Consider the following 27,625-nt stretch of genomic DNA (forward strand, 5'->3'; position numbering starts at 1 on the left):
AATCCAGTGGATTCCCGGAGATCTGGTTAAAGTTACCAGTACTGTGCCTGCGCACCGTGAGTTTGCTACCCTGTATTATACAGGCAGTACAGCCATCTTCTACTATCTATATAGCTAAATTAGAAACGGGATAGCAGAGGATTAATATAGATTATACCTGTAAATTATGAGTAAGGCGGGCAGGAAGAATACATATCTAATCTACTACTCAGCAGATATTAAAAATACTGTTGTTCATACTATCCGTGGTGTATTCAAGTACTAGGGCTAGAAATATAGTACTATCTCTTGTGTTTATATATCTTCCTCCTGGGTAATAGAGTTTATAGACTCTCTTATTAAAGAAGTAAAGAAGCTCTCTACTAGTAATCCTGCTGAGTATAAATACTTTACAGGCCTGGTTATCTATATAATGTTATTTGTGAAGCTGTGTATTATAATTAATAATACGTGTAATGACCGTGAACTGGCACTTCTATATGGCAGGACATATGATAATACTAAGGGCTACTTTATCCAGCTAACTATATAGTACACTATAAATTCTAACTACAGTCTCCTGTCTACAGAACTATTCAGTCCTATTCTTGTTCTATACATCTACAACAATAATAAGGGTGATAGTAAACAGTAGAATATATTTAAAGCAGCCTGTACCCTCGTTAACTCAATATCTGACTATGGTCTTACCTGTGCTATTTTTGTGAATAACCACACTGCTGTCAGGCTCGCTAAGGATACGCTGCGTGATACAACTAGGAACTTCTATATCAACTGTAAGAGCACCGGCGCTGTTATTAGGCAGCAGCGGTTTAGGGGTGGGAGGGCCAGTGAGACAAATGACAAGACAGGCTCGATGAATGTTCTCTTACGGTTTGTGAGTGTGCGGTCGATCAAGGAGGAGTTTAATTCTACCGACGGGATTTTGTACCCTAGTAACCCTTAGACAACGTTTCGGGGGCGGAGGGGAAGTAGTACAATCAAGGCTGGGCGGCTGGGTGGCTGGAGATCATAGAGTGCTGCTCCAAATGACCATCTTATCATGAGCTGGCAGTACCTGTATCTTTCAGAGTTAGTGTAGCCTCGTATCGAAGATCTATCCCTGCCCTAGATCGGCCTGCATAACAATGACATTGTGTGTGATCGCCGCCCCCACTGGCTTGGTTAGCCAATTCTATCATTTAAGCATATACTAAGATTAGAAAATGGGCCATGTGGCCGATAAGCTTATTTTCCCAGTGTAGACCTAGACGGCATACATGCTATCTCCCTACTCTGTTCTCTCGGAACTTCACACTGAATGAAATACTGAAATCTGGTTCACATCTCAGTTGACGTCATTTTAAGATGGAAGCCATTCGAATCGGGAAGTACCGTTGCTGCCTCAGGCCGCGAAGGGGGTGATTTTCCCCTGCCAAAGAAAACAGACTTCTGCAGGTACGAGCCTAGTCCATTTAGGGATAGGCGAAAGAGTTGGGTGGATCTCACACGTGGATGGAAAATAGAGACCAATCGATAGGTAACAGTCTCTAATTGGCTACCGTTGTAGTTTTATATTTGGGTCTCTCTAAAGGTCGTTCTCTAGAGGCCCACTAGACAATGAAAGATTCTTTTTTCTCACCCAATTCCCGCTGCTGATTGGCCTGCCCCGCGCACAAGCGGAGTCAGGGTCCAACTGTCGACAATGACGTCAGGAGTAAATGATATCATACGGGCTGCAGTTTATTTAAGTATACCGCGCCAGCCTCATGGCGCTGTACCCGATATCTCCAATACTCCCATTTGGTCTCAATGACCTCCTTTGCACATCGCAAGGGCCCAGAATGACCTTCGACAGGCCCGGGCACACCGGGCACACCGGGCAGACCCCCGAAGGTCGGCCACAACAGCACCGTCAACAGCCAAAGCAACAACGGCCAACTCTGAACCTAGCCAAAGAGCGCGAATTCTACAGGTCAGCTCCGTCCATACGCCCATGATTGTTGGAGGGTTTGGCTAACACCAACTCACCCAAGATATCTGCCGCGCGACCACGCAGCGTACCAGTTCGCTCCCTCGGACGAGGCCGCCCAGCGGAACTTTGTCGCTATTCCTTCGACTGACCATGTCTTGACATCCCTTGCGCAGCTGGGTGCGGTGAAACTCCGTGCTGAGCGGGCGATTGTTTCTCTTTTTGGGCCGACGCATCAGTATATTCTCGCCGAGGCGACGGCGTCGGGAGTAGCGGGCCCTGGAAAGGATGATTTGCGGTTGGGCTGCTGCATTGTGCCTAGGGAGAATGGGATCTGTAAGGCGATTGCGAACCTGCCGCTGGCGAATCCCTCCGAGACTGAGAATCCGGATATTGTTGCGGGTGGAAGTGCGCTGGTTATGACTAGCCTGGAGAACGGAGGGAACGGAGGTGTGAATAAGCTTCTCAAGGCAGGCTTCTGTGCTGGTGTGCCCATTATTGGGCCCAGAGGCAATACAATTGGGTCCTATTGTATCTTTGACACCCCACCGCGCGAGGCAGCCGATGAAGCAGAAATAACCTTCCTGAAACACATGGCGGCCACAATCATGGAGTACCTTGACACGCGGCAATTGCGGTACCAGAATTCGCAGGCCAGGAAGATGATATCTGGCCTGGGCAGCTTTGTGGAGGGCAGGACGACGCTCCGTGATTCATGGCTCGAGACCAACGAACAGGACGCTGTAACTGCGAAATCGGGAAGGGCTGTTGAGGGGCAGTTGAATAAACAGCAGCAGGATTTGCAGGAGAACCCGTTCCAGATGCCGCTGAGACCGCGTCCTCCTGATCTGTATGCAAGCCGTTCTTTCAGTACCGAGAACCCGCCTACAGACTCAGACTCGGATACCAAGTCTCCTGATGGCCGAGAAACACTTGATAAGCAACTAGATACAGGGCGTGAGGACAAGCAGAAGGCCCGAAATGTCCTCTCACACGATGAAGTACAAGAGGACAACCCGCGGGTCGCCTTCGAAAAGGTATTCGGCAGGGCTGCAAACCTGATCCGCGAGTCGATCGAAGTTGAAGGCGTTGTCTTTGTCGATGCTAGGATTGAATCTTTTGGCGGACTCGTTGGATACGAGTATCGAGGAGGGCGTGCCCCCCGTCCAGGAGGCGAGACAGCAAGCAGCGAAGACGGCACCGACTCAGCAAGCACAGGAAGTATATCTAGCGCCTCTGGATTCCCTGCCGCCAATCCGCAAGAGGGCACCACGACTTGCCGGATCCTGGGCTACTCAACCTCGCAATCTTCCTCGATCAATGACGACGCGAAGTCCGGCGTGAAGCCAGGCGATGGATATGCAGTCCGCGAGTCAGTCTTGAAAGCCATGCTGAATCGGTATCCCTACGGAAAAATCTTCAACAACAACAAGTACGGCTCGTTATCTGACGACAGCGGCAGTGCGGCTACTTCTGCCTCTAGCAGCTCGACAAACTCATCAAAGTACAAGAAGAGACGCAGACAGAACCAAAGACAAGACGCCAGCGAACTGAACAAGGTCCTCGGCGGCACTTGCAGCATCATCTTCCTACCGCTGTGGGATTCGCATAAGTCCAGGTGGCTCGCTGGGTTACTCGCCTGGACAAACACCCCAGAGCGTGTCTTCTCTACGGAGAACGAGCTCGCCTACGTCCACGCGTTCGGCAATAGTATCATGGCTGAAGTACACCGGTTGGACGTTGAAATGGCAGAACGAGCAAAGAAGAACCTAGCGACGAGCATCTCACACGAACTGAGGAGCCCGCTGCATGGAATTCTAGGGACGTCTGATATTTTAAGCGACACGGCGTTGAATGCCTTGCAGCAAGGGATGGTACATACAATTGAGTCTTGTGGGCGCACCCTCCTTGATACAATGAACCATCTGCTGGACTTTACATACATCGACAAGTTCTCCAAAGAGCATAAGCCGAAACATAGAAAGGCTTCTCACGACAACCAGGCTAGCGTGTCTGACCGTAACATGCTCGGCAGCAGCGAGAGCGTGTACGAGGATATCCGGCTCGATGCGATTCTCGAAGAGGTCGTTGATAGTGTCTTTGCTGGCCATAGCTTCTACCAGCAGCGTCGCCTACCGGCCCGGCAATTGAGCAATGGAGATGATTCGATAATTGTGCTTCCCTCGCAGCAACCGACGATTATCTTCGATGTCCAGGAAGCTGCTGAATGGACCTTCTCCACACAGGCTGGCTGCTGGCGCCGCATCTTGATGAATGTCTTCAGCAACGCTCTGAAATACACCCCTGAAGGGTACATCTATATAGCTCTAAAGGTCGAACCGCCTCGCCGGGCAAGCCACGACTCTGGCGGGTCTACAGGCCAGAGGTCCCAATATAATGTCACCTTGACTGTAAAAGATACCGGCCAAGGCATCGGGCGAGAGTACCTTCGCAGCGACCTTTTTACCCCGTTTTCGCAAGAAGACACCCTCGCCCCAGGCAGTGGACTCGGATTAAGCATCGTCCGCAAAGCCCTCGCCTTCCTCGACGGCTCGATCGAGGTCACTTCAGAGAAAGACAAAGGCACCGAGGTGACCATCCAAGCCCCTTTGACTCTTGCCGCTGTGCCTGAAGGATCCGATGGATCATCACATACAGCAAGCAGTCTAGCCCGAACCCAAGCACAAGGAAAAACCATAGGCCTTATCGGATTCGGCCAGGAACGAGCCTCAGATCGAGACGCCATCCTCTGCGACTCCCTCACGCGCCTCTGCCAGGACTGGTTTCATCTCACGGTGAAGATGGTATCGCCCGAGATCGAGACTACGCCCTGCGACTTTTACCTCATGGTTCATACGGACCAGGACCAGGATGCCTTGGATATCCAACGGAACCAGAACTTGCTTAGCCTCGACCACCCGAATAAAGTATCCCCCCTAATTGTAATCTGCCAATCCCCCGAAGCGGCACACCACATGTTCGTGCGGACAACGGGCACAAATCGGCGTCGAGACTCGATTGTCGACTTTATAAGCCAGCCGTGCGGCCCGCGGAAGCTCTCCAAAGCGCTTCATCTGTGTATGCAGCGTATGGAGGGGTTAGAGACGGGCACGTTCAAGCCTGAGCAGATGCGGTGGGTTGAGATGCCGGAATCTTTGCATTTGCATCTGGATATTGGACCGAGAGATGCCCCGGGGGATCGGATGAAGATTAGCAAGAGGCCTTCTGTGGAGAGTGCGGGGAGTCAGGATAGTTATACCGATAGGGGCTTGATTCGGAGGGATACTGCTTTTTCTAAGTCTGGGATTCCCATATCGGAGACGGCCTCTGTACTAGAAGATTTTGACGGTGTAGACGGGGATGAAAGGACTGCAATTGAGCGTCCGTCGGTGTTGCTCGTCGAGGACAATCCGGTGAATCTTCAGATTCTCATTGCATACGTCGGCAAAGAAGGATGGGCCACCGAGACAGCAACAAACGGGCTAGAAGCGGTGCAGAAGTACGAGGCGAATCCTGGAAAGTTCATAATGATTCTGATAGGTACGCATCCTATCCAACCTAATATACCTTTGCAACGGTAGTTAACAATAACTACAGACATCTCCATGCCGGTCATGAATGGCTTCGAAGCCAGTCGGAGAATCAGGGAGTTTGAACGCCAGCACTACGAGACATATCCCTCCGCACGGCCTTCCTGGCATCCGACTATCATTACAGCCTTGACGGGCCTCGACAGTGCGGATGCCCAGCAGGAGGCCTTTGCGTCGGGGATCGATATCTTCCTGACGAAGCCTATTAGTCGGAAGCTAATACGGTCGTTGCTGGACAGGTGTAGTGTTACTTGATGTAGATCATGCACAAATAAATAAAAAGATTACTATGAATTCTTCGGCCGTTCTGAGAATGGGGTGCTTTGGTGATCGTCGTGCAACTACGTATCGCGTCTACACCATCGCTAAATAATGAAAAGCACCCTTGCAATGTTCTGGAGTATAGAATTGCGCTGCAAGCCATTACAACCAAAAATTCCCTATCCTACTGTTCAGCCAACCTCTGGAATTTCAATGTCAGCCTTTCCAAATTAAATTTCGTAAACCCTACCCCGGTCCCGTATACTGCCTACTCCGAACCCCAGACCATCTCTAGTCGACAAAACAACCCCGAAGCTCGTATTCGGGTCGATATCATTCATCTACTAGTGTTCACGGTAACGGGTGTCCCGGAAGTCGATCCTCGGAGTTGTCTATCCGAGTCCGGCCTGATCTCCGAGGCCGAGATGAGTAGGTATAAATACGATCGACAGTCTCGAGAATTTCAACTCCACCACGTTGCCAAGCAAAAGAATCACGCATCAACGATGACAAAAGCACAGCCGTTGAGAGTCGTCATTGTCGGCGCTGGCTTTGCCGGTCTTACGGCTGCGATTGCCCTGGGGAGGGAAGGGCATCGGGTTGTGGTGCGTTGACTTGATCATTAAGTTATAATGGATGTGGGCTAAGGATAATGCAGGTGTTGGAAAAGTCCCGTTTCAATAAAGAAACAGGGGCTGCAATTAATTCTGCGCCGAACTGTACCAAGATGCTGGAGTGGCTTGGTGTGGACGTCAAGGGGTATGGTGGGACGTTGCTAGAAGAGGTGACACTTCCTGGTCTGAATAATTGTATATGAAGAGGTGCTGACAGTCTAGATGAGTCGATATGATCATGAAGGAACGTTGAAGTACTCTCAGGAATTTGGCCCTATTCGGCAGTCATGGCAAGCCGTACGTCGACTTGATATTTAAAGTGAAGCCCTAACAGATATAGGAATACTACTTTATACACAGAGCCGACCTGCACACAGCGCTCAAACAACAAGCCGAGAAGGTCGCCACAATCCACACCGGATGCAGAATTGTCACCGTCGGCGTGTCTAGCGATAATCCCTCTGTCGTGCTTGACGACGGGCAGGTATTTGCTGCTGATGTATTAATTGGTGCTGATGGTCTTCATGTAAGACTGTCTACGAAGGGGAAAGTGGTACCAGGCTAACACCGGTAGTCCGTCGTCCGCAAACAAATCGCGCCCAGCTCGTCGCAGCCCTATCCTACAGACAAAGCCTGCTTCCGGTGGCTTCTTCCGACAAGCGAGATCAGCAACCTTGACGAGACAAAGGATATCATCCAGCCAGGACGATTCATAGAGTGGACATCCGGAAAGACAAGGCTGGTGGTGTATCCTTGCGCAAATAATGAGGTCCTCAACCTGTGTGCCTTTATACCAACGGCGCAGGTTGAGGCTGCTGACGGTACCTACCCTTAACCGATGATCGAGATAATACTAACTATCTAAACAGCAAGCAGTAAAGAAATCGTGATGAGGGAATTCCGCGACTATTGCCCTGCCGTCCAGAAACTGATCGAAAGCACCGACGAAGACCTGAAGGCCTGGCAGTTATACGACATGGACCCTCTACCACGCTGGGTCTGTAGACGCGCCGCTTTGATTGGGGACGCAGCTCATCCATTTCAACCTTGTAAGATCGTCTATACTTTATTAAGCATGTACTAATGAGACAGTCCTCGGCCAAGGAGGCGCAATGGCGATCGAAGATGGCGTTTCACTCGCGACCTTCCTCCCTTTGGGCACAATCCCCAGCGAGATACCAAGTCTTCTGGGATTATATGAGAAAGCGCGTCGGCCGAGGGTCGAGATGGCACTGAAGTATACCCGACTGAACGCGAGAGATGAAGATGGCTCATCGGACCGTCGTATAACTGGTGAGCAGCAAACACAATGAACAAGGATGGCCACTGACTGGGTATAGCGGCAGAGATGATGAGATTTATGGGGGCCATTTTCTCGCACGATGAACTGGTGAATTCGCAAACTATCCTGCAAGAGAACCTGGCTGGCAGTGGTTCCAATGTGTAATGCTGCTGGGCATCGCGAAGTACCGTCCGTACTGAAAGGCTGAACATATCCACATATTCTATCCCATTCGTAATACTAGAAGCTCAGAGCCCCACCATATTGCATTTAGACGCCAGTAAAGACATGTGTTCAGACCAGAAGCCCCTTGACATCTTGAAACTGTTCTTTCTCGTCTTCCGCTGCTGCAAGTCCAGCAAAATGGTCGGCCTCGGTATTCCACTCTCGCGGGATACGCCAGAATTTCACCTCCGTTCTCCAGTAATCGTGTTCCTTGAATTCTCCAAGTAGAGCCTCCCAAAGATCCCAATTCTTGACAGCGGCGACCAGGTCTCTTTATATATCTTTATTTATATCTCTAATACGGAAAAGGCCACTAATTACATATAGGGTGAAAAACATAGTAGAAGAACCCGACAGCCAACCTGACTTGCACAATCAGCAATTGCTGCTCATTTATACGACACACACATATAGATATATATATATATATAGTACATTGGTAAGCTACCAGAAACACCACCGCCAACCATTTTCTAATGCAAATGACCCCCATTCTATTCTCACTCGTTGTTCCCAGGTCTGAGCGTTTTCGCGCTCCTGCCACAAAAGCTCAAGAAAAGTTTCCGAGTTTTGAAACAAAGCGTTTCTTTGCAGGTCGTGAATCTCAGAGAAATGACCCCTGACAACGTCCTTCAAATACGCTGCATCCTGCTCGTCAATCTCCATAGCCGCAATCATCAGTGGCCAGATCGTAATGGTGATATAATGAGCAGCCCCGGCAGCCACAAGATGAGTAAGTGTTTCCTTCACATAATATTGGACTGTGGGATGCGTGTAAGGTAGACGACGTATCTTGCGATGGAAACAGATAAGCGCACTGTGCCGGAAGGCCTCTGTGATGTGGTAGTGGTAGTTGACTGCATGCTCGTCCGGCTGCCATCGTAGAAGAATCTCCTCGAGTGAATATATGCGGCTCAGGCTCGTTGTTTGTGCTTGATGCTCGGGTAGATCAGTTATCTCTTGCTGACGCAGTATCTCGGCCATCTTACCCAGGGTATACATCACTGCTGTTGGACAGCCGAGAAGCTTTTCAAAAGTGTTATCCTGTGATAGCTCATGTATCATCACCAGGTCCAGGGGTAGACGAGATTGCGGCCGAGGCAACGTATCTTGCACCTGCAACCAAGCATTCCAGTAGCGAGTTGACATTAATGGAGCATGCTGGGTTGTGATAGCAGCAAATGTATCCATTGCGACAACACATTTTGTTAGAGTGAGCCATTGATCACAATTATCAGTGCCGTGGAGCAGCAGCCTCTGTCCGGTTTCGATCATCAAAATTGCCCCTGTTAGCCACTCACTCCAACTACCGGTACCAGAGCCGAGAACCTCAATTGTCTGCATGAAGATACAGGTGAAGACACTAGCAATACTGATAGAGGAGGGCTCTGATAGCTGACGGCGGAATAGACTTATGGCTTTGTTTTTGTGCCACAACGATTGATACGAAAGCGTCGACTCGTGTAACCCATGGCCGGGAAATTGTGAGATTGAGAGGGCAATCAAAGAATGGAGAAGGATAGGAGACTCCACCACGGCTGGAAACACAAGAGATACGAATGGATTGTCGAATGTACCCCAAAGCGGGGCTAGGCGAGGTACAACTTTCTCGATATCTGTGAAAGTCGTGTAAGAAGATGATAACAAGGTTTATAGCCAACCGGCTTACAAAATTGAAGGTATTGCAGGCCGCCAGTCCCGCATCTGTCAGCGACAGCAAAATAAGACGGCGATGGAGAGATGACGGATGGCGGATGAGACAGATTAGGCGAACAGGGGCGACTTGACAGGTCCTGGGAATGAAATACCACAGGACTTCCGCTTCCATCAGCATGGTACCGATCCGTCGCTGCATCGAGCGTCACTATAGGACCCACTGACGTGCCTTTTTCTAACAGATCAAGGCCAAAGATATTGCCGGGGGACGGCAGTGGCTCGGTTGTCGACAGGAACAACGACCTGGGAGTGGCACTGCATTCTGCGGGTGCTCTAGATGGACTTCTTCTTGTCTGGCTAGGGGGAGAAGCACGCATACTTTGCGGACTGAAATGTGGTACAGGCCCATGATCTCGACCACCTACTCGATTGGAGCGTGTAACTGGGTTCATCGAACCTCGAACACGTCGGACCTTGTTCTTCGAGTCGGGGCCGAAGCGAACACGGTACCCTTTCCGCGAGTTTTGTGGCCGGCAAGGGGTATCTACCAGACACAGTCAGTGTGATGCTTTGACGTGAGCGGCAGACTATGGCGGACCACGGACTTGGTGAGTGGTGGACTACGCAAGGGACATCCTTAAGTTTGCCACTCCGGGCTATAGTGTCGTTCCACCGTAGCCGAATACCACCAAGACCAGGTTCTGGCCGATTATTGTCTGGCATCGTGAGAGATGAGACCGGCAGCAAGCAGTAGAGAAACGAACGTGGGGCGTGGAGAAGAGGAAGAGGGGGTTGCCGGCACGTTACGGACTGACGACAGAGAAGCGCGAGTGGGACTACGTTCTTTGGAAGTGGAGAACTGCTGATAACAGAAACTAATATTAAATTCTGCGTATTCTATTTCTACGCAAGCCCGTTTGTTCCGATACAGTGGCAAATCGACTGCTGCAACGTCACCCTAGTTTGTCTATCCGATGTGCGAAGCTGCCAATAAGTCCTTCAATATATCGTAATGATTGAAGCACCTAGCAAAATGAGAACTGGAAGTGAAACAGACGCGGCAGGTTTCTTACCTTTTCGTCCTCCCATCGCCGACCCACCAACTGAAGCGCAATAGGAGCTCCGTGATGCATCTGAGGATCGTCTAAGGAGCCTGTTAGTGCCGTCCTGTGGTCAAGGATTGCTGATTGTATGGCTCACAGAGATGGTGGTTCTCCGCGTCCAGCTTATTTTGGGGCGTATAAAGATCATTCCGTGGATCCAGCCCAGCATCAGCATGCGTCACTGGGAATGACACGGCAGGGTAGTCGAGCAAATTCCATATACTCGTGTATAGCCAATTATGCGAATGATCTAGGGGTGGTGCTACGCCAGGAGCGACTGGGGTCAGAATAACATCTACACAGCCGACGGGGTCACCATGTGCATCAACTCCGGTTGCGGTTACATTCCACGCATTTGCGTACTTGTGCCTGTACGTGTCTCTCTTGCCCGTCCATTCCCAGAGTTCGTCTAATGTTGTTTCTCGACAGTGAGGGTTTTCATTAAAAGCCCACTGACTCAGCGGCCGCAAGGGCTCTCCCGCCTGGTCCAGACGCTGTTTCATGAATTTCCCCCCATCGGCAAACAACAAGCGGGCCTGGCTCTGTTAGCTCACGGAAATATCCTCCTGCAATAGTCGACAGGGAAAATATACAAAAATCTCACCACCACGGCTATGATCGTGTGGCTTCCAGTCCACAATCTCCACCTCTTCATGCACCCGAAGCCGGTCGACTACCTGACGTAGGGCTCGAGTTACGGGAGGCTGGGGTTGAACGACGCCGTCATTCCACATCACACCTATCTTAAACTTGCTGCTACCTCCAGTCTTTCCCAGCCAGTCTACCTCATCTCGCCATGCCATAGGCAATAGGGTGGGCTCCTTGAGCCATGTCTTGCGAGAGCAGACGACCTTCATCCAAAGTTCCAGGCCCTCCAGCGTCGCAGACATAGGCCCCACAACTGAGGGGATCTGCTCCCGTCCCATCGTCAAAGGCAGTAGCCCGCTCATAGGAACTCGTCCGGATGATGCCTTCATACCATATATCCCGCACAGACCTGCTGGAACTCGAATACTGCCCCCGGTGTCAGAACCAACCCCAAGACAGCTTCCTCTCAGGGCAATAAGGGCCCCTTCTCCTCCAGAGCTGCCTCCACACGTCAAGTTTGTATTGAACGGGTTCACGGTCACACCGTATATGTTCGAGGAAGTCTCTACATGAAGCTTTCCGGCAGAGGCCAGAGTTAGCGCTGATGGAGAAAGTATGTTCATTCCGGGGTTGCGATCTTATCTTACTAGAGACTGCGGCTGAGTTGTCCGCGCGTGAAACACACAGCCGGCCTCCCACAGTATCCTCAAGACTTCCCCGTCCGTAGTCGCTTTGGTACCAATCTGGGCAACGAAGGAGAAGTTGACTTCCCAATCTGCCATTGCCATGTGTTCTTTGACACTAATTGGCAGGCCGTGTAAAGGACCCAGAGGCTTTCCATGTTGCGCAATGTAGTCGTCCAGAAAAGCCGCTCGCTTGAGAGCAGCGGTAGGTAGCAGCTCAGTCACGCAATTCACCTGAATGATGTTAATAATTAATCGTGTAACAGTCGCCTCCGGGTGCACCAATCGGGTCTTACCAGCCCTTGAGCCAGAGCAGCTCGACGAAGGAAGGCCTCTGTCACCGCGACTGCGGTTACCTCGCGGCTAGCCAGCTGCTGTAATAACTCTGGCAAGGGAGTTTCGGTAACAGTGCAGACCTGCACCGGTAGGACTTCGCGGGGCACCTGGCTGACATTGCTGGGGACCTCGTGTAAAGGAATAGATTCCGGGGACATCACAGCTGCAATAGACTCGTCCCGTTTCCGCCGCACCCCGTCCACAAGGGTTGCCCATTCAGGACTCAGTGTAGGGACAGAAGTTAAGGAACGCATGATTTTACATGCGAAACGCTATTTTTGCGATCGAACTTTTGGAGTTACTCAATGCTCCTGGGGAGATTTATCGCCGCCTCTCCCATATATAGTTTGATTGGAGTTGGAGCAGTGAAAGGGGAGTGGGGAGGGGCCCCACGCGAGCTTCCTAACCGAGTAGGTATTCGTTCTACCCGTCCAATAAGAGGAGGTCTTGTACGGATGGCATCGGAAGATGTGTCGCTACGTTATCTATACCCTAACTAAACAGTAGCCGACCTTCCTAATACGGAAAGTGTTCTAGAGCTGATGTCACAATACCACAATTGTTCAATTATGGTCCAGAGTTGATGTCCGCAGAATGTCTTTTACCTTATTTATTCGACCGGTTGCGGCTGCTCGTAGCTATTCCAGTGGTAAAGACGCCTCAGAAGGCCCTGGACTATACAAATATGGAGAGCAAGAAGCGAGTACTTTGCGGTTATGGTGTTGATGTAGATGCAATTGCAAACCACATCAATACTGGCGACGGCTCAAGGCCAAATCTGTCTGGCGTGTCTAGGGGTAAGATCATACCTTGTGGTCCGAATGATAACGCAAGGCTGTCCTGACATGTTGCAATCAGGAGTTTTTGGTGCCAAGGTAGGGACCAAGCGCCTCTTGAATCTGTTCGATCAAAAGGGAATCAAGTGTTCCTGGTATGATTCTCCCGGAACTTCCTCGATCTATAGCGCAGGCCAGTTCTCAGAGCATTCCAGGTTCATTCCCGCCCATACCGTCGAGACTTTCCCGGAAGAAATGGTGGCGATTCGAGATGCAGGCCATGAAATGTGTGTCCTTGCTCCTTCTTTTGCATTACATCTGAAGCAGTGAAGCTTACAGAAGTTTAGCGGTCTACATGGATATACACATGAGTAAGGTCTCACATCTGCTTCGGAACCATAGTGCGGAGCTTGATTTCCTGTCTAACTAAAGCTTTGAAGGTACCCTGGCGAGTTAACAAATCAGCAATTTCGCGACATCATGATCAAGTCGAAGCAGATTATCAGCAAATTCTGTGGCAAGGAGCCCAAAGGTTTTACTGCACCAGCTTGGGACCCCCACCCTGAGCAGATCTCCATCATGGAAGAACTCGAGCTTACATACGGTTGAGTGAAATGTCCAAGTCTATGGAGTGGCCCTTTCTAACCTTCATGGCCAGACCATTCAATGATGCATGAGGATTTCCACTGTTACTACGCTCCCAATGATGGCGAGATACATGTCCCTACCAACCTGGCAAAGGACGCGGGGCATTGGATGGTTCCTTCAACGAAGACGGAGCCCTCTAACATTGTAGTTATACCAGGTACAGGTTGAGCTCTTCCTCTATGAAAACGATCTGACAAGGGGACTTTGCTACTATATCCAGGCTCGTGGACTTTTGATGACTGGCCAGCCTTCCAACTTGAGCCGCGAATGCCCAATTCTGTTAGATCCATCTCTCCTGTCTCACGTAACTCAGCTAAGGCTAATACCCCACTATAGCAAGGCTATGTCGACCCGCGAGTTTTATTACACATTTGGCAGGAATCGTTCCTCTACTGCTACGAGAATTTTGATACCTTCATTGTTCCCATTACAATCCATCCCCAAGTCAGCGGCAAACCACATGCCCTTCGCTTCCATGAAAAGTAGGCAAGCTTGTGAACCTGACTTACACATGCATTTTTGCTAAGAAAATGGCTGTCATTCAGATTCATTGATTGGGTAAACCAATTCGAGGGAGTTCAATGGTGTACCTTTGAGAAGATGAGTGAAGAGTTCCGCAATGGGAGAATATGAGTGTCGGGATACAGCAGATAGGCGCATACCTCCCAACTGCCACCGGGTGCGATTCGCGGATCAACAAATGCAGAATGTATTAGTTCTACCCCATAAACCAATTGTCTATTTGACCGCATAGTTGTAAGTATCGTTCTACAGTAATACCTATTGGTGTACGCGTCCACTTCTCTGTTCTGACCGCGTTGAATTATCGCCAAGACAGGCTTTATACTAAGTGATCCTCTTTTCTTGGTTCTTTGTAAGTAGCTTTGGCCATCTGTATAATGGTCTACCTTTGTGGCACTGGAGAGCCAGCTGCCTGACTCAGAAGAGCGAGATAATATGTGTAGAAGTACGAGGTGGAGAAATCAAAACCTGCCTATAACGGAAGGTCGTAAGCCAAGCCGAATGCCGAGTACTTTAAATATTTACAGGCCAAAGCGATAATAGAAGGCTACCAGATGTCTTCTACCCATTCTCATCTGACAGTTACCTCCAGAAACCCTTGATACATCATCCGCCGAAATGACTCTCACGGAATTCTACGTCGCCATCCTCAAAAATTATTCAGTCACTGCAGAATGCGGACAGTTGATGCTTGACGAAATAGCAAGCGAGGTACGGCAGTCAAGTCCCAGTGCAGTGGTCAACGTATACTCTCCAAATGAAGGCACTGCCTTCCCCGACCCGAGCTCTTACGACTTGATCATTCTCACTGGAGGTCTCTTTAACCTCCTTGGAGAGGAAAGGCCCTCCTGGGTTACTGAAACACTTGAGTTTATTCGAAAAGTCTACTTAGGGCAGACGAAGGCGAAGGTTTTGGGAATCTGCTGGGGTCACCAGGCGATTGCCTTGGCTCTCGGTGGTTCCATGGCCGAGTCAGATCGGGGACCTTGTGTAAGATCCCATATTAGTATCAAACACGGCCACCACATTAGATTATAAAAGCTAAAACTTCAACACAGATTGGCGTTGAGACGCTCCCACTCACGGCAGAAGGCGAGGAATTCTTCAATGCGTCTTCTCTGGTATGTGGAAGTGCGGTTGTATAGAATTTCAGCCGCGCTAAGACAGTACAGGATATACACAAACATCACAAACGAATTGTCACCAACATAGGGCCACAGCTCCGTCCGCTTGCCATCAATAATGAGGTTCTCATTTCCAAGAACAATCGCATTCTGAGCTTCCAGGGTCACCCTGAACTGAATGAGGTTATCTCGCGGTCAATTGTCGATACTGACGACCTTTCATATGCCGTTCGTCCGGAGCTGAAGAAGATTCTTAAACCTATTAGTGCACCCCATGACGGCCACATGATATTCGGCAGGATTATCAAATGGGTGTCTGAAGTTTGAATGAATGATACGTTCTATACTTCATTGCTTCCAATTATTGTCGTTGCGATGGATGGAGCTTCGCCTGGAAGGGTCTATCAAAAGTAGGGTGTGATACTCGTGAAGTTGGCTTTCTTTCGGGCTTTTGTGTGTTTCTGCTTTTGCTTTTGTAAGTTCTATGTATGTAGTCTGATCTTAAAAAAAAAAAAAAAAAAAAAAAATTACACGTCGAAATACAGCATGTGAAGGCTAACCTGTTTGGGTTCGCACCTTGCCCGGCAAGTCTTGATGAGAAGTGTACCATCTCTGAGAGATGGATACAGAAGGCCTATTTACAAGAGTATCTCAACGCTAGCTATTAGCGAGTGGTTCTGTGTAACCTAGCATTTCAGTTTCGCTGGCAGTGCAAACGGGGATGACTGGCACTTTGATGGTATGGTGAATATCAATGTGACTGTGATGATTGAGACAATGAAGAAACAGCAAACAGATAGACAGGAGATATAGATCTCACCAGCTAATTTCTGGTACCTGCAGGATGCAGAGTATAGTTAACGTATGTATCTAACCCGTTTAGGAACCAGTGCATCAGATAAGATTAATAATGCACAATGCACAAATAATGCACTCAGCCCCTCGTCTGCAAGCACTTCACTTCCTGCAGGATTATCTGTCTGGTCTAGCACTTTACATACCAAACACTTGCACTTCATGGTGTTCCCCGGCAGACGCAGCATTGGCTGCTATACGTGTCGCCAGCGCAAGGTCAAGGTAAGTGCAGAATACTAATAAGGAACTGTATTGATTCAATGCAGTGCGACGCCACCCGCCCTCAGTGTAGCCGATGTACGCGATTCGGGCGCACATGTCCCGGCTACCCAGACAACTTTGCATTTAAATCCTACAATGGCGTGTCGAACCGCTTATCCTCAGCCCCCAAATCGGATAGCTCACTCCAGGTGGGATCTCGCACCGATCAGCAAGCAGTTGCATCAATAGCTGCCCCAGCCCAGCTGCAACGCGATCCACCATCTCTACCGCCGTATATCCCGACTACCTGCACTGATTCCTCCTCGCTTAGTTTCTTTTTCCATCATCATGTATTAATCGTCGAAAAGTCGCCCTGCGGCGGCCATCTTGCTTTTCTACCGGAATTTTACCGCGAAAAAGAAGCAGAGCCCTGCCTCAGGTACTCCATTTTAAGTATCGGCTATCTCTCTCTATTCAAGACGCATCGGTCGCGCATCTTCTGGGTCCAGGCGGCGAGTAATTACAGTGCTGCCCTGGCTGCTCTCGCTGCAGCGATCAGCACGACCGAGTCGGCTGTTCGAGATGAGGTCTTTGCTTCGGCTTTGTTTTTGAGCATGTTTACGGTACGGCCTCTAATAGGTATTGAGAGCTTACTACTGACGATGTCAGAATATGAGCAATAAGCAGAGAACAAGAGTGAATCATCACATCCCCGGCGTGTATGCATTGATGCAGGCGCGGGGCACTGCCTCGTTAAGCGGGAAATATGCCCGGCGTCTCCTTGCTTGGGCGTTTAATCAACTAGTATGCACCACTGGTGGAATTGGCGATCTACAACTGACTGATGTCCAGCAAATACACACAATGGCGAATAATGAATATGGGTATTCGCACTTTCCGTCTCTATTTCAGGATATTCCTCGGCCAGACAGCGTTTGCCGAGCAATCAGTCTGGTCAATGCGATTTCAGGACTCTGTCAGTCTATTCCAGACGCAAAGAAACTGCAGGATTACTTGCCCTCCACGTTTCCCGCTGACCCCGAGAATGTCGTGAATGAGATTGCCAGATGGGAACAAAGTCTCCCTGCGCACTGGAAGCGACAGCTCCAGCTGATGAAACGTGCTGATAAACCACGTAACGAAGTATGTGATGTTAATATCTGGACTGCGTGCTTCCTGGCTCTCATCAACTCAAGCATCCTCACGTTCTACAACCAATATTTGGATATGTGCGCCAGCTTGGTCCCCGGCTCCGATGCCGTCTGCCACCGCACCATCCTGGAGAGAATGACAGAGTCGATTAATATCATCTGCTCGGCAGTGCGCTATACATTGGGCGATTTCAATGAGAGCGGGCAGTTCCAACCACTGGAGGCCAGCTACGGCGTCACCTACAATCTTCACTTGCCAATGTCGCTTGTTTCCAAATATGTCTTTGCATCGCCAGACCAAGTCTCGCTTTGCACAGAAGCTCTGCGGCATACAGAAGGGACATGACTATTCGCCATTTGCCGGAGGGAAACCGAAGTAGCGACCAACAGGCACCATCCGAACAACCAAGTCACGGTGGAACATCGGGAATTTTCTCCCAACGTCAGGCCATTCAGTCTGAAACTGCACCCGATTGCGCAGGTTCCCACAGTAAAAAAAAGAATCGGTGCAGATTCCCCGAAATGGGACGACTTTGCGAGTGGATCCACTTATAATAAGCTTATATCCGAGACCCACTCCTATACAACAGCACCAGGCATGGAGGAATGAAGACTTGTTTATACGACCGAATGTAAATATCCACATAATCCTCTTCATTGTTTCAAATGTCTAGCCTAATACACTCCGAGGTCACTTCCATACAGGCCCCCAGTAGTCAACCCCTTCATAAGCCTTCGTAAACCTCTGGCATTTCGGTCTATCGTAATCCTCCTGGGAGCCCTGCGGCCAGATCGGAACAGCGCAGAACTCAGTATCCTTGCACCCGCGACACTCCTTCCACGTTGTCTAGTCAAGATACACCACTAATTCCTGGATCGCCGAGTTCACGGCTTCGTTATCCGCCTCCCGCAGCTCCAACAGCGTAGAGCATATCCTGTGGCTTACTGTGTATATCGCCCGATGTGCAAGAGACGAATTGCCATCCGGCCCGGAGAGGAACTGGGATGTACAAAAGGAGACCGATCCATCGATATCAAGCCCATCGAATGGTGCCATGAGCCTGGTAATTTCCGAACTGGCATTTATCTTCTGATGATGATGCTTGTTTTTCCGAAGTAACCCGCGAAGTATTGGGGCGTATTTGTCAACGACCAGATCTGCTGTCGCTTGCCAATTTACTGTGCCGTTGACTTCATGCTCCATGACGAGGTTGGCCAAGTCATCCCGTAGCGGCTGTAGGTCCTTTGTCGAGAGATGCTGTAATCGAGGCTTGCTCCCAGAAGCAAACAGATCGAGATTATGGGTATAGGCCGTGACAAAGTGGTCATAGTTAAGCCGGACCCTCTCGCCGCCAATACCATCAAAGCGAGACGTCACAGCTCTCATCAGCTCTGCCGGTTTTCCATTTGGTTTTCCCTTTCCATATTTCCTTCTGGGTTCGGCCCCGTTGGTGTCCGTGTCCTTATGGCTCTTAACAGACATAACGCGCACAGGAAACAAATTGTCCTCAGGATCGCAGAGAATAATCTCAAACCCTGCAGCCATACGAATCACCCCGTCAACCCGACCATGCCAGGTATCCTTCGCGATACGACAAACCGTCCGCGCACGCTGCTCCTCCATCCCCACACCACCAGCGATCGTATCGTTAAACAGGATCCGATCTTGCGAGTCCAAAGTCCCAATTCTTGACTTCCCGGCCGATGTACCATCAATGTAAACAAGGCGGAGATCCTTCGCTGTGCGGTAGGTGTGTAGGAAGCCAGATCCCTCGTTGCCGGTTTGTACAGATGTACCGAGGGGGGTTTGACCTTGAGCCGTTGTATCAGAGCTTATATCCGGACTACGACGGCGTGACGGCCGCGCAAAGACCATCGCATGTTCAGGCTCGAATGCCATCCATCCGACCCCGGCAAGGAGGTCTGGGCTCGGGCTTCCGTGGTAGAGCTGGGTACCATGGGGAACGGTGGCGAGGAAGAAGGACATGCCGTTGTGGTGGAGGGAGGAGCCGAACTGGCGCATGGAGACGTGGATGGCGTTGAAGATGTGATTTGCATTTTGGAGGGGTTCTATAGCTGTCGCAGTGGTTGCTAGGAGTGCTATTGCTGGGAGTTTCATGGTTGTCTAAGTAATGACTGAGGTGGGATGGCAGGATAGGAAGATGCTAGAAAGGGTGTCTGTTTCAGTCGAACAGTATTCCAATCTACACCGTATGTTACTTTTAGTCTCTCCACAGTAATCTCCAGTTATATTACTGTCTGTGGTGGGGATTCTTATGGCCGAGCTGCGGTGGGGGCTCGGAGTTAACGCCAACGGTTGCGTTTAGCAAAGCCACAACTGAAGCAGAGATCTGCAGGTACCCGTGAATAGCTAACCTCTGGATAGCAAAGTAAGGGCAGATGTTGCGTAATGGTCTCGGGGATGTCTCGGAATAGGAACAAGTTACGCGGACTGCCCAGCACTGGCTTTCAGGGAGTGCCGCGGTTGAGGGCTATATAAAGGTCGACGTTCCAGGACAGTGATCTTTATCAAATCCTCCAAGCTTTGGGTAATCAACATCATGGTGCCTTACTCTTGGACAGTTGCGCTGGCCCTGTCTGCTTCTTTTATCCCAACCCACGCACAGCTCTACGACAAAGTCATACAAACACAATATGGCCCCGTCAAAGGATACAAATATTTCAATCAGTCCACGCTGGAAGAGAACTGGGGTGTCTCCGAGAGCAACGTCGCTGCGTTCTTAAGCATTCCATTTGCTGCTGACACCGCATACGAGAACCGCTGGAAACCACCCCAGCCGCGCGAGCCCTGGAACGAGACTTATATCGCCGATACCTGGGGCCCAGGATGTCCTACCAGCTATGCAACCGACTACAGCGAGGACTGTCTTACCGTTAACGTATGGACCGGCGCTGATTCTTCTTCCGACAAGCTCCCCGTCGTGGTATACAACCAGGGGAGTGACGAGCCCAGCAACGACCCCGTATACTACGGAGGTGGTCTCGCCCGTAAAGGAGTCGTCGCTGTGACCTTCAACCGCCGCGACGATGTCTTTGGATACCTTGCCCACCCCGAGCTGAACGCCGAGTCCGTCGATAGGAACGGGCACAGCTCCTCTGGGAATTACGGTATCCTGGATTTCCTGGAGCTCCTGCACTGGGTGCAGAGGAATATCGAGCACTTCGGTGGTGATCCGAACCGCGTCACTATTGTCGGACAATCATTCGGTTCTGCCCAGGTATACCATGCCGTCAACAGCAAGCTCTTCAGCGGTCTCTTCCACGCGGCCATTGCCGAGAGTGGCGTGCGTTATCCGTACGATACCCTCCTCGCCGGGCTCGCAGACTCATACGTGACAATGCCCAAGGCCATCGAGAACGGCCTCAACTACACCGCGGCACACAACGCGTCCTCTATCGCTGAGCTGCGCCAGCTATCCACAGACGAGATCATGATCGGCTCAGGCGATCGAACTACCTCCGACGACTACTGGTGGGTTACTGCCCTGTCGACCATGTACCCTCTCATCTACAAGCCCGTGCTAGATGGGTACATCCTGCCTGAGAAATACATCGACAGTCTGCGCAACGGCCCAGCAAACGACGTCCCCTTTATAACAGGAAACAATAAAGACGAGAGCGGCGCAGCTCTATCAACAAACTACACCGCCGCAGAATACAAGACCTACTGTACCTTGAAATACGGCAATCTCTCCCAGGAATACTTCACGCTATACCCCGGCAGAAACACGTCAGAGGCAAGTCGTGCCTGGAATGCCGCTGCAAGAGATACATCGCTTGTCTCATCGTGGGCGTTTGCGAGAGACTGGGCCAAGTCTGCTTCTAGCCCTTTCTATACGTACTACTGGGACCATGCTCCTCCTTCGCAAGGTCAGGGAGCATACCATGCGTCTGAGCTCTATTATGCCTTGGATTCTCTGTATGCGAGTTCGAATGACCACGCGTGGACGTGGTATGACTACCACGTTGCGGAAATCATGTCCAGCTACTGGGTGAATTTTGCGAAGACGGGGAATCCAAATCTGGGTGGGACTTATCCGTTTGATAACCTGACGCACTGGGAGCCGGTGGATGGGAAATCGCAGACTGTGTTTCATGTTGGGGAGGGATTTGGCGATGTTCCTTTGGCGAAACATGGGCAGGTGGATTTGATTTTGAAGTACTTTGCTCAGCAGACTCCGTATTAGCTTTATGAGAGGTGGGAGGAATGAACCAAGTCTCCTTGAATCAAACTTTGAGTATTCTTTCTAAATGCCGTCCTGTAGAGTGAGGGTGCTGGCGGCCAGTGGAGGCAGGGCCCCTTCCACTTCTTTCTGACCATGTCCCAGCTAAGCTTTTTGGCCGGCATTTTTAACAATGGGCGATGGATATCAGCAGGAAATCGAGAAATTCCAGGATTTTCAAGGAAGGAATGGCAGACAGACAAGGTAGTAGAGAATGAGTGGAGAGGAAGTGAGAGGAAGTGACACGACAATGCAAGTTTCCAGCTGTGCCACGGAATATTACACGTTTCTAAATGGCTCAGGAAAACCTTTCTGTTACACTTTGAACCGGCCTCTACATCAACAGCTGCGCTGGCCCAACTATGGTCATGCCACACCTTTTAAGCTTATTTATGGTAACACCAGTCGAACCATCTATTCTGATACCTTGCTTACACATAGAGTTGGATCAAATCATCCAGATCTACTACGTCTGTAAAGAATTTCAACTCTCACTTCAACTGCATCCTCTTCAGCCGCCCTCATTGAGATCCTTATAGCAAAATGTGGTGCCAGCGTGTTTGCCAATATGATCCGAAAGATAGCGAGCTGTCAGATAGCACCTCCACTCTATCTTCTGAGAAGCCCCTGAATGGTCCAATCATTCCCGGGGACCTCCCTGTTTACCCAGATCTAGAACCGATGAACGTGCAAGACATCTGGGAGATATTCGACTTCAGAGAAGGAGGAGGACCATTCTTCGAGCTCCCAAGATCACATCTGCTTTCTGTTCCAAAGGACCTGGGTACTATTCTCCGCTAAATATTACTATCCGCTAGCTAACATATGTCAGAAAGGGAGCTTGAGAACCTCATAACCTGCCACAGCCGGCTGAATACTCTCCTCAAGTACTGTCTCCGGGCGGAGAGGGACGAGCGCGCCCACAGAAGCAACAAGACCCATACAAATCATTTAGGACACCACTTCACCTTCTCACGAGCCGGCCAGTTACAGCTCACGGCAACGAACCGCCGCAAAACCAAGGAGATAATCGGCCAGGCCGACTACGCAATCTGGCAGGGTGATGAAGCCACGACCTCTGGGCTGATCATCGCTGGGACTGAAGACTATAGGGATCTGGATATGGCGAAACTGCGGTGTTTTGCGTATATGAGTAGGTTTTCAGAAACATATATCTGTGTCAATGCTAATACTTCGCAGGCATCGCCCGGAGCTTGCGCAAGCAGACTCCGGAAATTTTGTACGGGATCGTCACGGATGGTAGCGACTTTCAGTTCATGAGTATCGACAGTAACGGTAGGGTAAGTATTTACTTCCTGGAACAGATGTGCAACTTTAATAGCTGTCTAGATTAATGACTGGCGGCCCTGTACAAAATGGAACCGGAAAACAGCCCCTGCAATCTATACGACGTTTCGTTTGGCCCTCCGGCACCCTGCGACGCCAGCATGCATACCGGCTGAGGCACTTCGGATGGAGGGCAAAGACAGAGATATTTCGCCGTTTGATTATTCTCATTATTATCGCGGGTTGCTCATGGACCAGAATTAGTATTTCATACTGTGTGCACAGATTATTTGGATGTTAACTTCACGGCAAGATTGCAATCCTTTTTCATACGAAACACTCCCCTCAATTCACCATTGAAGTTTTCCATTAGTTATGTTGATGAACAGTTCTAAGCAAGCAGCAACTACCACTCCTCCTTCGAAATATTCATTCAACTCCCTGGCGCCGCCCTGGTCTTACTCTAGCTGTCTCCTAACTCTCTGTAGATGCTGCTCGATAAAGCCATTAGACAGTAGTTATTTGTCTGTCTTCTGCCTGACGGTATTTTGCGAAGCTGTAACGGATGGACTGGTTTCAGCTTTTATATTTACGATTATCCGTCTATTTCTATAAGGCATTTTGGGTAATCAATTCGATATACGTGATATATACAATGATCGATATAGACAGGGCATATATGCGCATGGGTATAGGGTTATATATGCAGAAATCTCAAAATTGACCAGATATCCAACGGTCGTGTAATTCAAACAAAAGAGACACGGATCGACTATCCAAGTGTCATAGGTATCAAAAAATCCAACAAATGATGTGCAAAATGAGAAAATATAAAGAAAGACAGTCCGTACTGAAGGCAAAGGCCTAGCTATCAGGCGTGGTTAACTCCGTTGGTTAGAGGAAGACTCTCAACCGACTGAACGACCGAGTGGCTTCCGTCGGTCGGTTTTATGACACCGTCTGCGTGGACAACAGCCCGTGTACTCGCATCTTCAACGCCCATACCGGTGACAGCAAGAGACCGGTCGTCATCGACGGTGCTTGCGTCATCTGCTGGGTTCGAGGTGAACCCGCTGCGGATTGTAGCTGAGCCGCCGTGAGACGCTGATCGGTGGTGCATGCTTTTCGAGTCGGCGGTTGTTGGCGGGATAGTGCCCGGGACGTGGAAGAGTGCTCGCGTGCTCGCGTTCTCAAACTCGTCATTGGACGACTTTCCATCGTAGTTTGGAAGAACAAGAAGCGGGGTGAATGGTTTATCTGGCGGAATTCCTGGCAATTGTGGGGTTGAACTGGATGCCCCCTCGGTGCTTGTACCGTTCGGCTGAGTCTTGTCTGTGAGGTTGTCGTCCACCATCGATGCTCCCGCTCGCCCGGCTTCAACGCTAGTCCGTTGCGAGCGATGCGATCGAGTTTCCAATTCATGCTCCCTTTTGATGGTTCTTCTATCGTGTTTGCTTGCGATCTTGCTCCACATTGCCATGGGATAGCTAACGCGGAGACCCTTTGGCGGGAGCGCACCCGGTGCGAGCCTCCTAGCGGCCAATGCACTAGGTGGTGGGATCTCACCCTCGAACTCCTGAAATCCGTGTGCTAATCCTTGAAGTCGTTCATTGTGTACGCGGAGCCTATCCTTCGCAAATTTGTGGTCCCATTCTTCCTTGACCAACATCCATTTCATTAGGAGATTTGGGTTAATCGTGCCGACGGAGTCGGGGGGCATTTGAAGCACAGGATATTTACTTGGAGGATCAAGGGGGTATACGTGACCTCTCTTGTTAACGCCTTGCCGAATCATGCGGTCTCTGAACGCTGGGAGAGGGTCACCCGCCTTTCCAACTGTAGGCGTTGGTAGATCGTGAGGGTCCTTATGACCGCTACGGCTAACCGTAGGGTGAGTAGCCTCCGATTCACTAGATGATATGGCGGAGACCTCATCGTTGTTGGCGATTTCGATAGTGGAGTGCTGTGCGCGCGCTAGTGCCCACGCTCCGAACTGCGCAATGGATCGGAACATGTATTTGACAGGAGGCGTAAAGCTTAGAATCGGGGCCACATGGCAAAGGTCATCCCACACCTGAAGTTGAACATAGGTGCCACGATACTTAGAAACGATCTCGCGTTGCGGGTCAAACTCGTCAAGGAAGGTGTCGTTGGGTGGGTAGGCAACAGGGTTGGCAGCTTTATGAGCAAGGTAGAGCTGTTCATCACGGAGCATTTCACCGCCACCGCTAATAATCTGCAGGGGGGGCAATCCCCCAAGAGACGGTTGAAATATCGGAGAAACGAGCGGGTGGAAAAGAAGGTCGTTAGTTGCGTACATGTGGATCTGGTCCTTTAATTCGATTGTTTCGCCGTCTATCACGCAGGACGGCGGCGGGCGGCCATGGCCCTTCGGCGCCTGGGACGAGCTTATAACGACAGTATTCTCCTGTCCGGTTTCAGAGATATTCACCCTTTCGTTCGGTATTGTTGGATCCCTCTTCACAGCCTCCTTGATCTCTCGGATCTCATCCTCGTTCGGTGGGGGCCATGCTAAGGAGGGTCTGTGTAAGAATCCATGAGGAGGGATATAGTCGCCAGGGTTATCCTTTGCTATACTGGGGAAGGAGTGGGTGAGGTCAACCCAAGGAGATATCAGAATTGCACCAGCCGGTAGCGGCAGCCCTTGATCACGACAGATGACCAGCATCCTGGGCAGTTAGCAGAGAACTCGCAACGACGTTAGGAACTCACGAGAGAATCATTCCTCCTCCAGCGGAGTCACCCGCAAAGATGATATCCTCCGGCGGATGGTCGCGTAAAAGGTATAAATACGCCGCTAGTGAGTCGTGCAGGGAGCAGGGAAACGGGAATTGCGGGGCCAAACGGTAATCAGCTTCGGTATGTTAGCAGAACGAACGATTTGTCTTATGGTTATCACTCACTATAACCCGTTAGCAATGTCCACAGATTCAGGAGGCTAGAACATACCGTGCAAAAACCCTGCCCTTCAGCTTCCTCGCATGGCGCTGCAGCTGATACCGATGTGTCTGGACACTCCCAAAGTAATATGCACCACCATGGATGTACAGCATAATCCGCTTATTGCTGGAATGGTTTTTGCTCTCGTTTTTCCTCTCATTGTAGTCGCTATGCATCTCAATCCACTCTGCGCTCAGTCCTCCATTCTTATCCCCCGCCGGGCCACGCCATTGCCACCACTTTTCACCCCCCACTCGTGCAATACCATCAGGACCCAATTGTTTGGCAATTGCAGCAGCTGCCGGGTCCAGAAATTCGTCGGCAATTGAGACTCGTTCGATCTTCACCCAGTGCGGAGCGGGGACGCGCTGGGCCGTGAACTCCTGGATATACTCGATGGGGCGCCTGGAGCTCAAGGTGATGAATTCGCGGATGATGGAGATGCCTTCATCGTAGGACAGATGGACGGTGGGTTTGCCCTGGCGGTTTTTCCGATGCAGGTACTGGTCTGTTAGTAGAGCGCGGAAGCATGCGGCGAGCGGCGACTTACGTGAGAAAAGAGGGTGGAAACGACGGTCGGGGTCAGGGCCACCCCGATTGAAAAACTGCTAAGTGCCATGATGAGTCTGCTATTGTCAGATCATTATTGGGCACGAGCAATTAGGGTAGTTAAAGAGAAGGAAGGTGAGGTCGAGTAGCCAGGGGAATGGCAGAGACGATCATGGGCGGAAGCTGGCTGTGGAGAAGCTGGAGCCAAGTTCGTCATTGGGAGGGACAATGGGGAGGCGAGAACGCGGTCGCCATTTATGTCCGCTGGGACGCGAACGGAGCCAGAAGAGCGAGAGCGAGTGGTGGAGAGAGTGGAGGGAGAAGCCAGACTGGAGGAGGAAGGGGGACGGAGCGGCATGTGATGTCATCTGTTTGTCGGGGCTTCCAGGGAACACAACTGCATCGCCGAGGATGGACGGCGGTTACGCGCCTTGTTGATCGCTGGCTAATGGAGATTTTCACAATGATGTATTGTCTCGCTTATCAGACCCATTTTCATGGCTGAGTCTGACCAGATCGGCCTCGTGGTGCTGGCATACATTTTGAGCCCATGCTTGAGACCCTGAATTGCCAAGCGTCAGTGCGTGCCTGACCAAGCCTTCTACGCATGCAGTAACACCGGACCTGCGGCCCTCGATCCAACACAGTAGATCATGGAACACAGCGTTATCTGGGGAAATGGTTAATTAGCGGCGAGCAATGATCAAGCCGAGGTCGCGAACGGCAACTCGGGCAATCAACATGGTTCCAAGTTCCGAGTATTCATCATGCATTATATATATGCTACAGGCTAGTGATGCATTTTGGTGATAGCCAACTCATATGATGAATACTCGAACATATAGAATATCTAGCCAACAAGAATGAACTTATTTGAATTTACATCATCAATATCGTCAATTGGCGGGTGAGCATAAACCACTGTGGACAGACAATCGTCATTGTGCGAGTGATCTCGGCATCGTCCACTGTGATTGGCTTGTATAAATACATTAGATCATATTAGTCAATTATGCAT

The 27,625-nt window shown here is 50.3% G+C and overlaps 11 protein-coding genes across 11 annotated transcripts; 7 read left to right on the forward strand and 4 right to left on the reverse strand.

Annotated features, from left to right (window-relative positions):
* Positions 1-1,823: 1,823 nt before the first annotated feature.
* ASPVEDRAFT_85850 (hybrid sensor histidine kinase/response regulator) lies at positions 1,824-5,796 on the forward strand (the record flags this gene model as incomplete). Its single annotated transcript, XM_040817749.1, has 3 exons — positions 1,824-1,954; positions 2,016-5,491; positions 5,549-5,796. 3 exons carry the CDS (start codon positions 1,824-1,826, stop codon positions 5,794-5,796), a joined length of 3,855 nt encoding a protein of 1,284 aa, XP_040670220.1.
* A 500-nt stretch (positions 5,797-6,296) lies between these two features.
* On the forward strand, positions 6,297-8,037 carry ASPVEDRAFT_196891 (FAD-dependent oxidoreductase). The gene is made up of 8 exons (XM_040809221.1): positions 6,297-6,407; positions 6,461-6,586; positions 6,639-6,713; positions 6,757-6,942; positions 6,991-7,237; positions 7,286-7,465; positions 7,509-7,709; positions 7,757-8,037. Exons 1-8 carry the CDS (start codon positions 6,309-6,311, stop codon positions 7,861-7,863), a joined length of 1,221 nt encoding a protein of 406 aa, XP_040670221.1. The 5' UTR covers positions 6,297-6,308; the 3' UTR covers positions 7,864-8,037.
* A 330-nt stretch (positions 8,038-8,367) lies between these two features.
* On the reverse strand, positions 8,368-10,302 carry ASPVEDRAFT_85852 (fungal specific transcription factor domain-containing protein; the record flags this gene model as incomplete). Its single annotated transcript, XM_040817750.1, has 3 exons — positions 8,368-9,539; positions 9,593-10,123; positions 10,185-10,302. The coding sequence occupies 3 exons, from the start codon at positions 10,300-10,302 to the stop codon at positions 8,368-8,370; spliced, it is 1,821 nt and encodes a 606-aa protein (XP_040670222.1).
* Positions 10,303-10,546: 244 nt separating this feature from the next.
* ASPVEDRAFT_63843 (uncharacterized protein) lies at positions 10,547-12,617 on the reverse strand (the record flags this gene model as incomplete). The annotated part of the gene is made up of 6 exons (XM_040815694.1): positions 12,250-12,617; positions 11,918-12,187; positions 11,276-11,845; positions 10,780-11,218; positions 10,653-10,723; positions 10,547-10,576 (listed from the first exon to the last, which is right to left on the reverse strand). Exons 1-6 carry the CDS (start codon positions 12,541-12,543, stop codon positions 10,547-10,549), a joined length of 1,674 nt encoding a protein of 557 aa, XP_040670223.1. The 5' UTR covers positions 12,544-12,617.
* A 357-nt stretch (positions 12,618-12,974) lies between these two features.
* Positions 12,975-14,460, forward strand: ASPVEDRAFT_196898 (polysaccharide deacetylase family protein; the record flags this gene model as incomplete). The annotated part of the gene is made up of 9 exons (XM_040809222.1): positions 12,975-13,086; positions 13,148-13,220; positions 13,281-13,352; positions 13,413-13,436; positions 13,506-13,669; positions 13,724-13,870; positions 13,934-13,992; positions 14,050-14,195; positions 14,259-14,460. 9 exons carry the CDS (start codon positions 12,975-12,977, stop codon positions 14,344-14,346), a joined length of 885 nt encoding a protein of 294 aa, XP_040670224.1. The 3' UTR covers positions 14,347-14,460.
* A 393-nt stretch (positions 14,461-14,853) lies between these two features.
* On the forward strand, positions 14,854-15,686 carry ASPVEDRAFT_85855 (uncharacterized protein; the record flags this gene model as incomplete). Its single annotated transcript, XM_040817751.1, has 3 exons — positions 14,854-15,225; positions 15,294-15,356; positions 15,408-15,686. The coding sequence occupies 3 exons, from the start codon at positions 14,854-14,856 to the stop codon at positions 15,684-15,686; spliced, it is 714 nt and encodes a 237-aa protein (XP_040670225.1).
* A 653-nt stretch (positions 15,687-16,339) lies between these two features.
* On the forward strand, positions 16,340-18,256 carry ASPVEDRAFT_43942 (Zn(II)2Cys6 transcription factor domain-containing protein). The gene is made up of 4 exons (XM_040812939.1): positions 16,340-16,436; positions 16,481-17,038; positions 17,085-17,219; positions 17,268-18,256. Exons 1-4 carry the CDS (start codon positions 16,377-16,379, stop codon positions 17,910-17,912), a joined length of 1,398 nt encoding a protein of 465 aa, XP_040670226.1. The 5' UTR covers positions 16,340-16,376; the 3' UTR covers positions 17,913-18,256.
* Position 18,257: 1 nt separating this feature from the next.
* ASPVEDRAFT_54615 (uncharacterized protein) lies at positions 18,258-19,685 on the reverse strand (the record flags this gene model as incomplete). Its single annotated transcript, XM_040814953.1, has 2 exons — positions 18,258-18,413; positions 18,456-19,685. The coding sequence occupies 2 exons, from the start codon at positions 19,683-19,685 to the stop codon at positions 18,258-18,260; spliced, it is 1,386 nt and encodes a 461-aa protein (XP_040670227.1).
* Positions 19,686-20,127: 442 nt separating this feature from the next.
* On the forward strand, positions 20,128-21,774 carry ASPVEDRAFT_135354 (carboxylesterase/lipase family protein; the record flags this gene model as incomplete). The annotated part of the gene is made up of 1 exon (XM_040807207.1): positions 20,128-21,774. One exon carries the CDS (start codon positions 20,128-20,130, stop codon positions 21,772-21,774), a length of 1,647 nt encoding a protein of 548 aa, XP_040670228.1.
* A 487-nt stretch (positions 21,775-22,261) lies between these two features.
* ASPVEDRAFT_73973 (uncharacterized protein) lies at positions 22,262-23,539 on the forward strand. The gene is made up of 4 exons (XM_040816228.1): positions 22,262-22,594; positions 22,643-22,963; positions 23,011-23,111; positions 23,161-23,539. Exons 1-4 carry the CDS (start codon positions 22,354-22,356, stop codon positions 23,359-23,361), a joined length of 864 nt encoding a protein of 287 aa, XP_040670229.1. The 5' UTR covers positions 22,262-22,353; the 3' UTR covers positions 23,362-23,539.
* A 159-nt stretch (positions 23,540-23,698) lies between these two features.
* ASPVEDRAFT_73974 (lipase/esterase family protein) lies at positions 23,699-27,105 on the reverse strand. Its single transcript, XM_040816229.1, has 4 exons — positions 26,609-27,105; positions 26,069-26,561; positions 25,831-25,972; positions 23,699-25,787 (listed from the first exon to the last, which is right to left on the reverse strand). Exons 1-4 carry the CDS (start codon positions 26,675-26,677, stop codon positions 23,969-23,971), a joined length of 2,523 nt encoding a protein of 840 aa, XP_040670230.1. The 5' UTR covers positions 26,678-27,105; the 3' UTR covers positions 23,699-23,968.
* Between the last annotated feature and the right edge of the window lie 520 nt (positions 27,106-27,625).

The sequence above is a fragment of the Aspergillus versicolor genome (genome assembly GCF_001890125.1).
Source record: "Aspergillus versicolor CBS 583.65 unplaced genomic scaffold ASPVEscaffold_7, whole genome shotgun sequence".
Lineage (NCBI taxonomy): Eukaryota > Fungi > Ascomycota > Eurotiomycetes > Eurotiales > Aspergillaceae > Aspergillus > Aspergillus versicolor.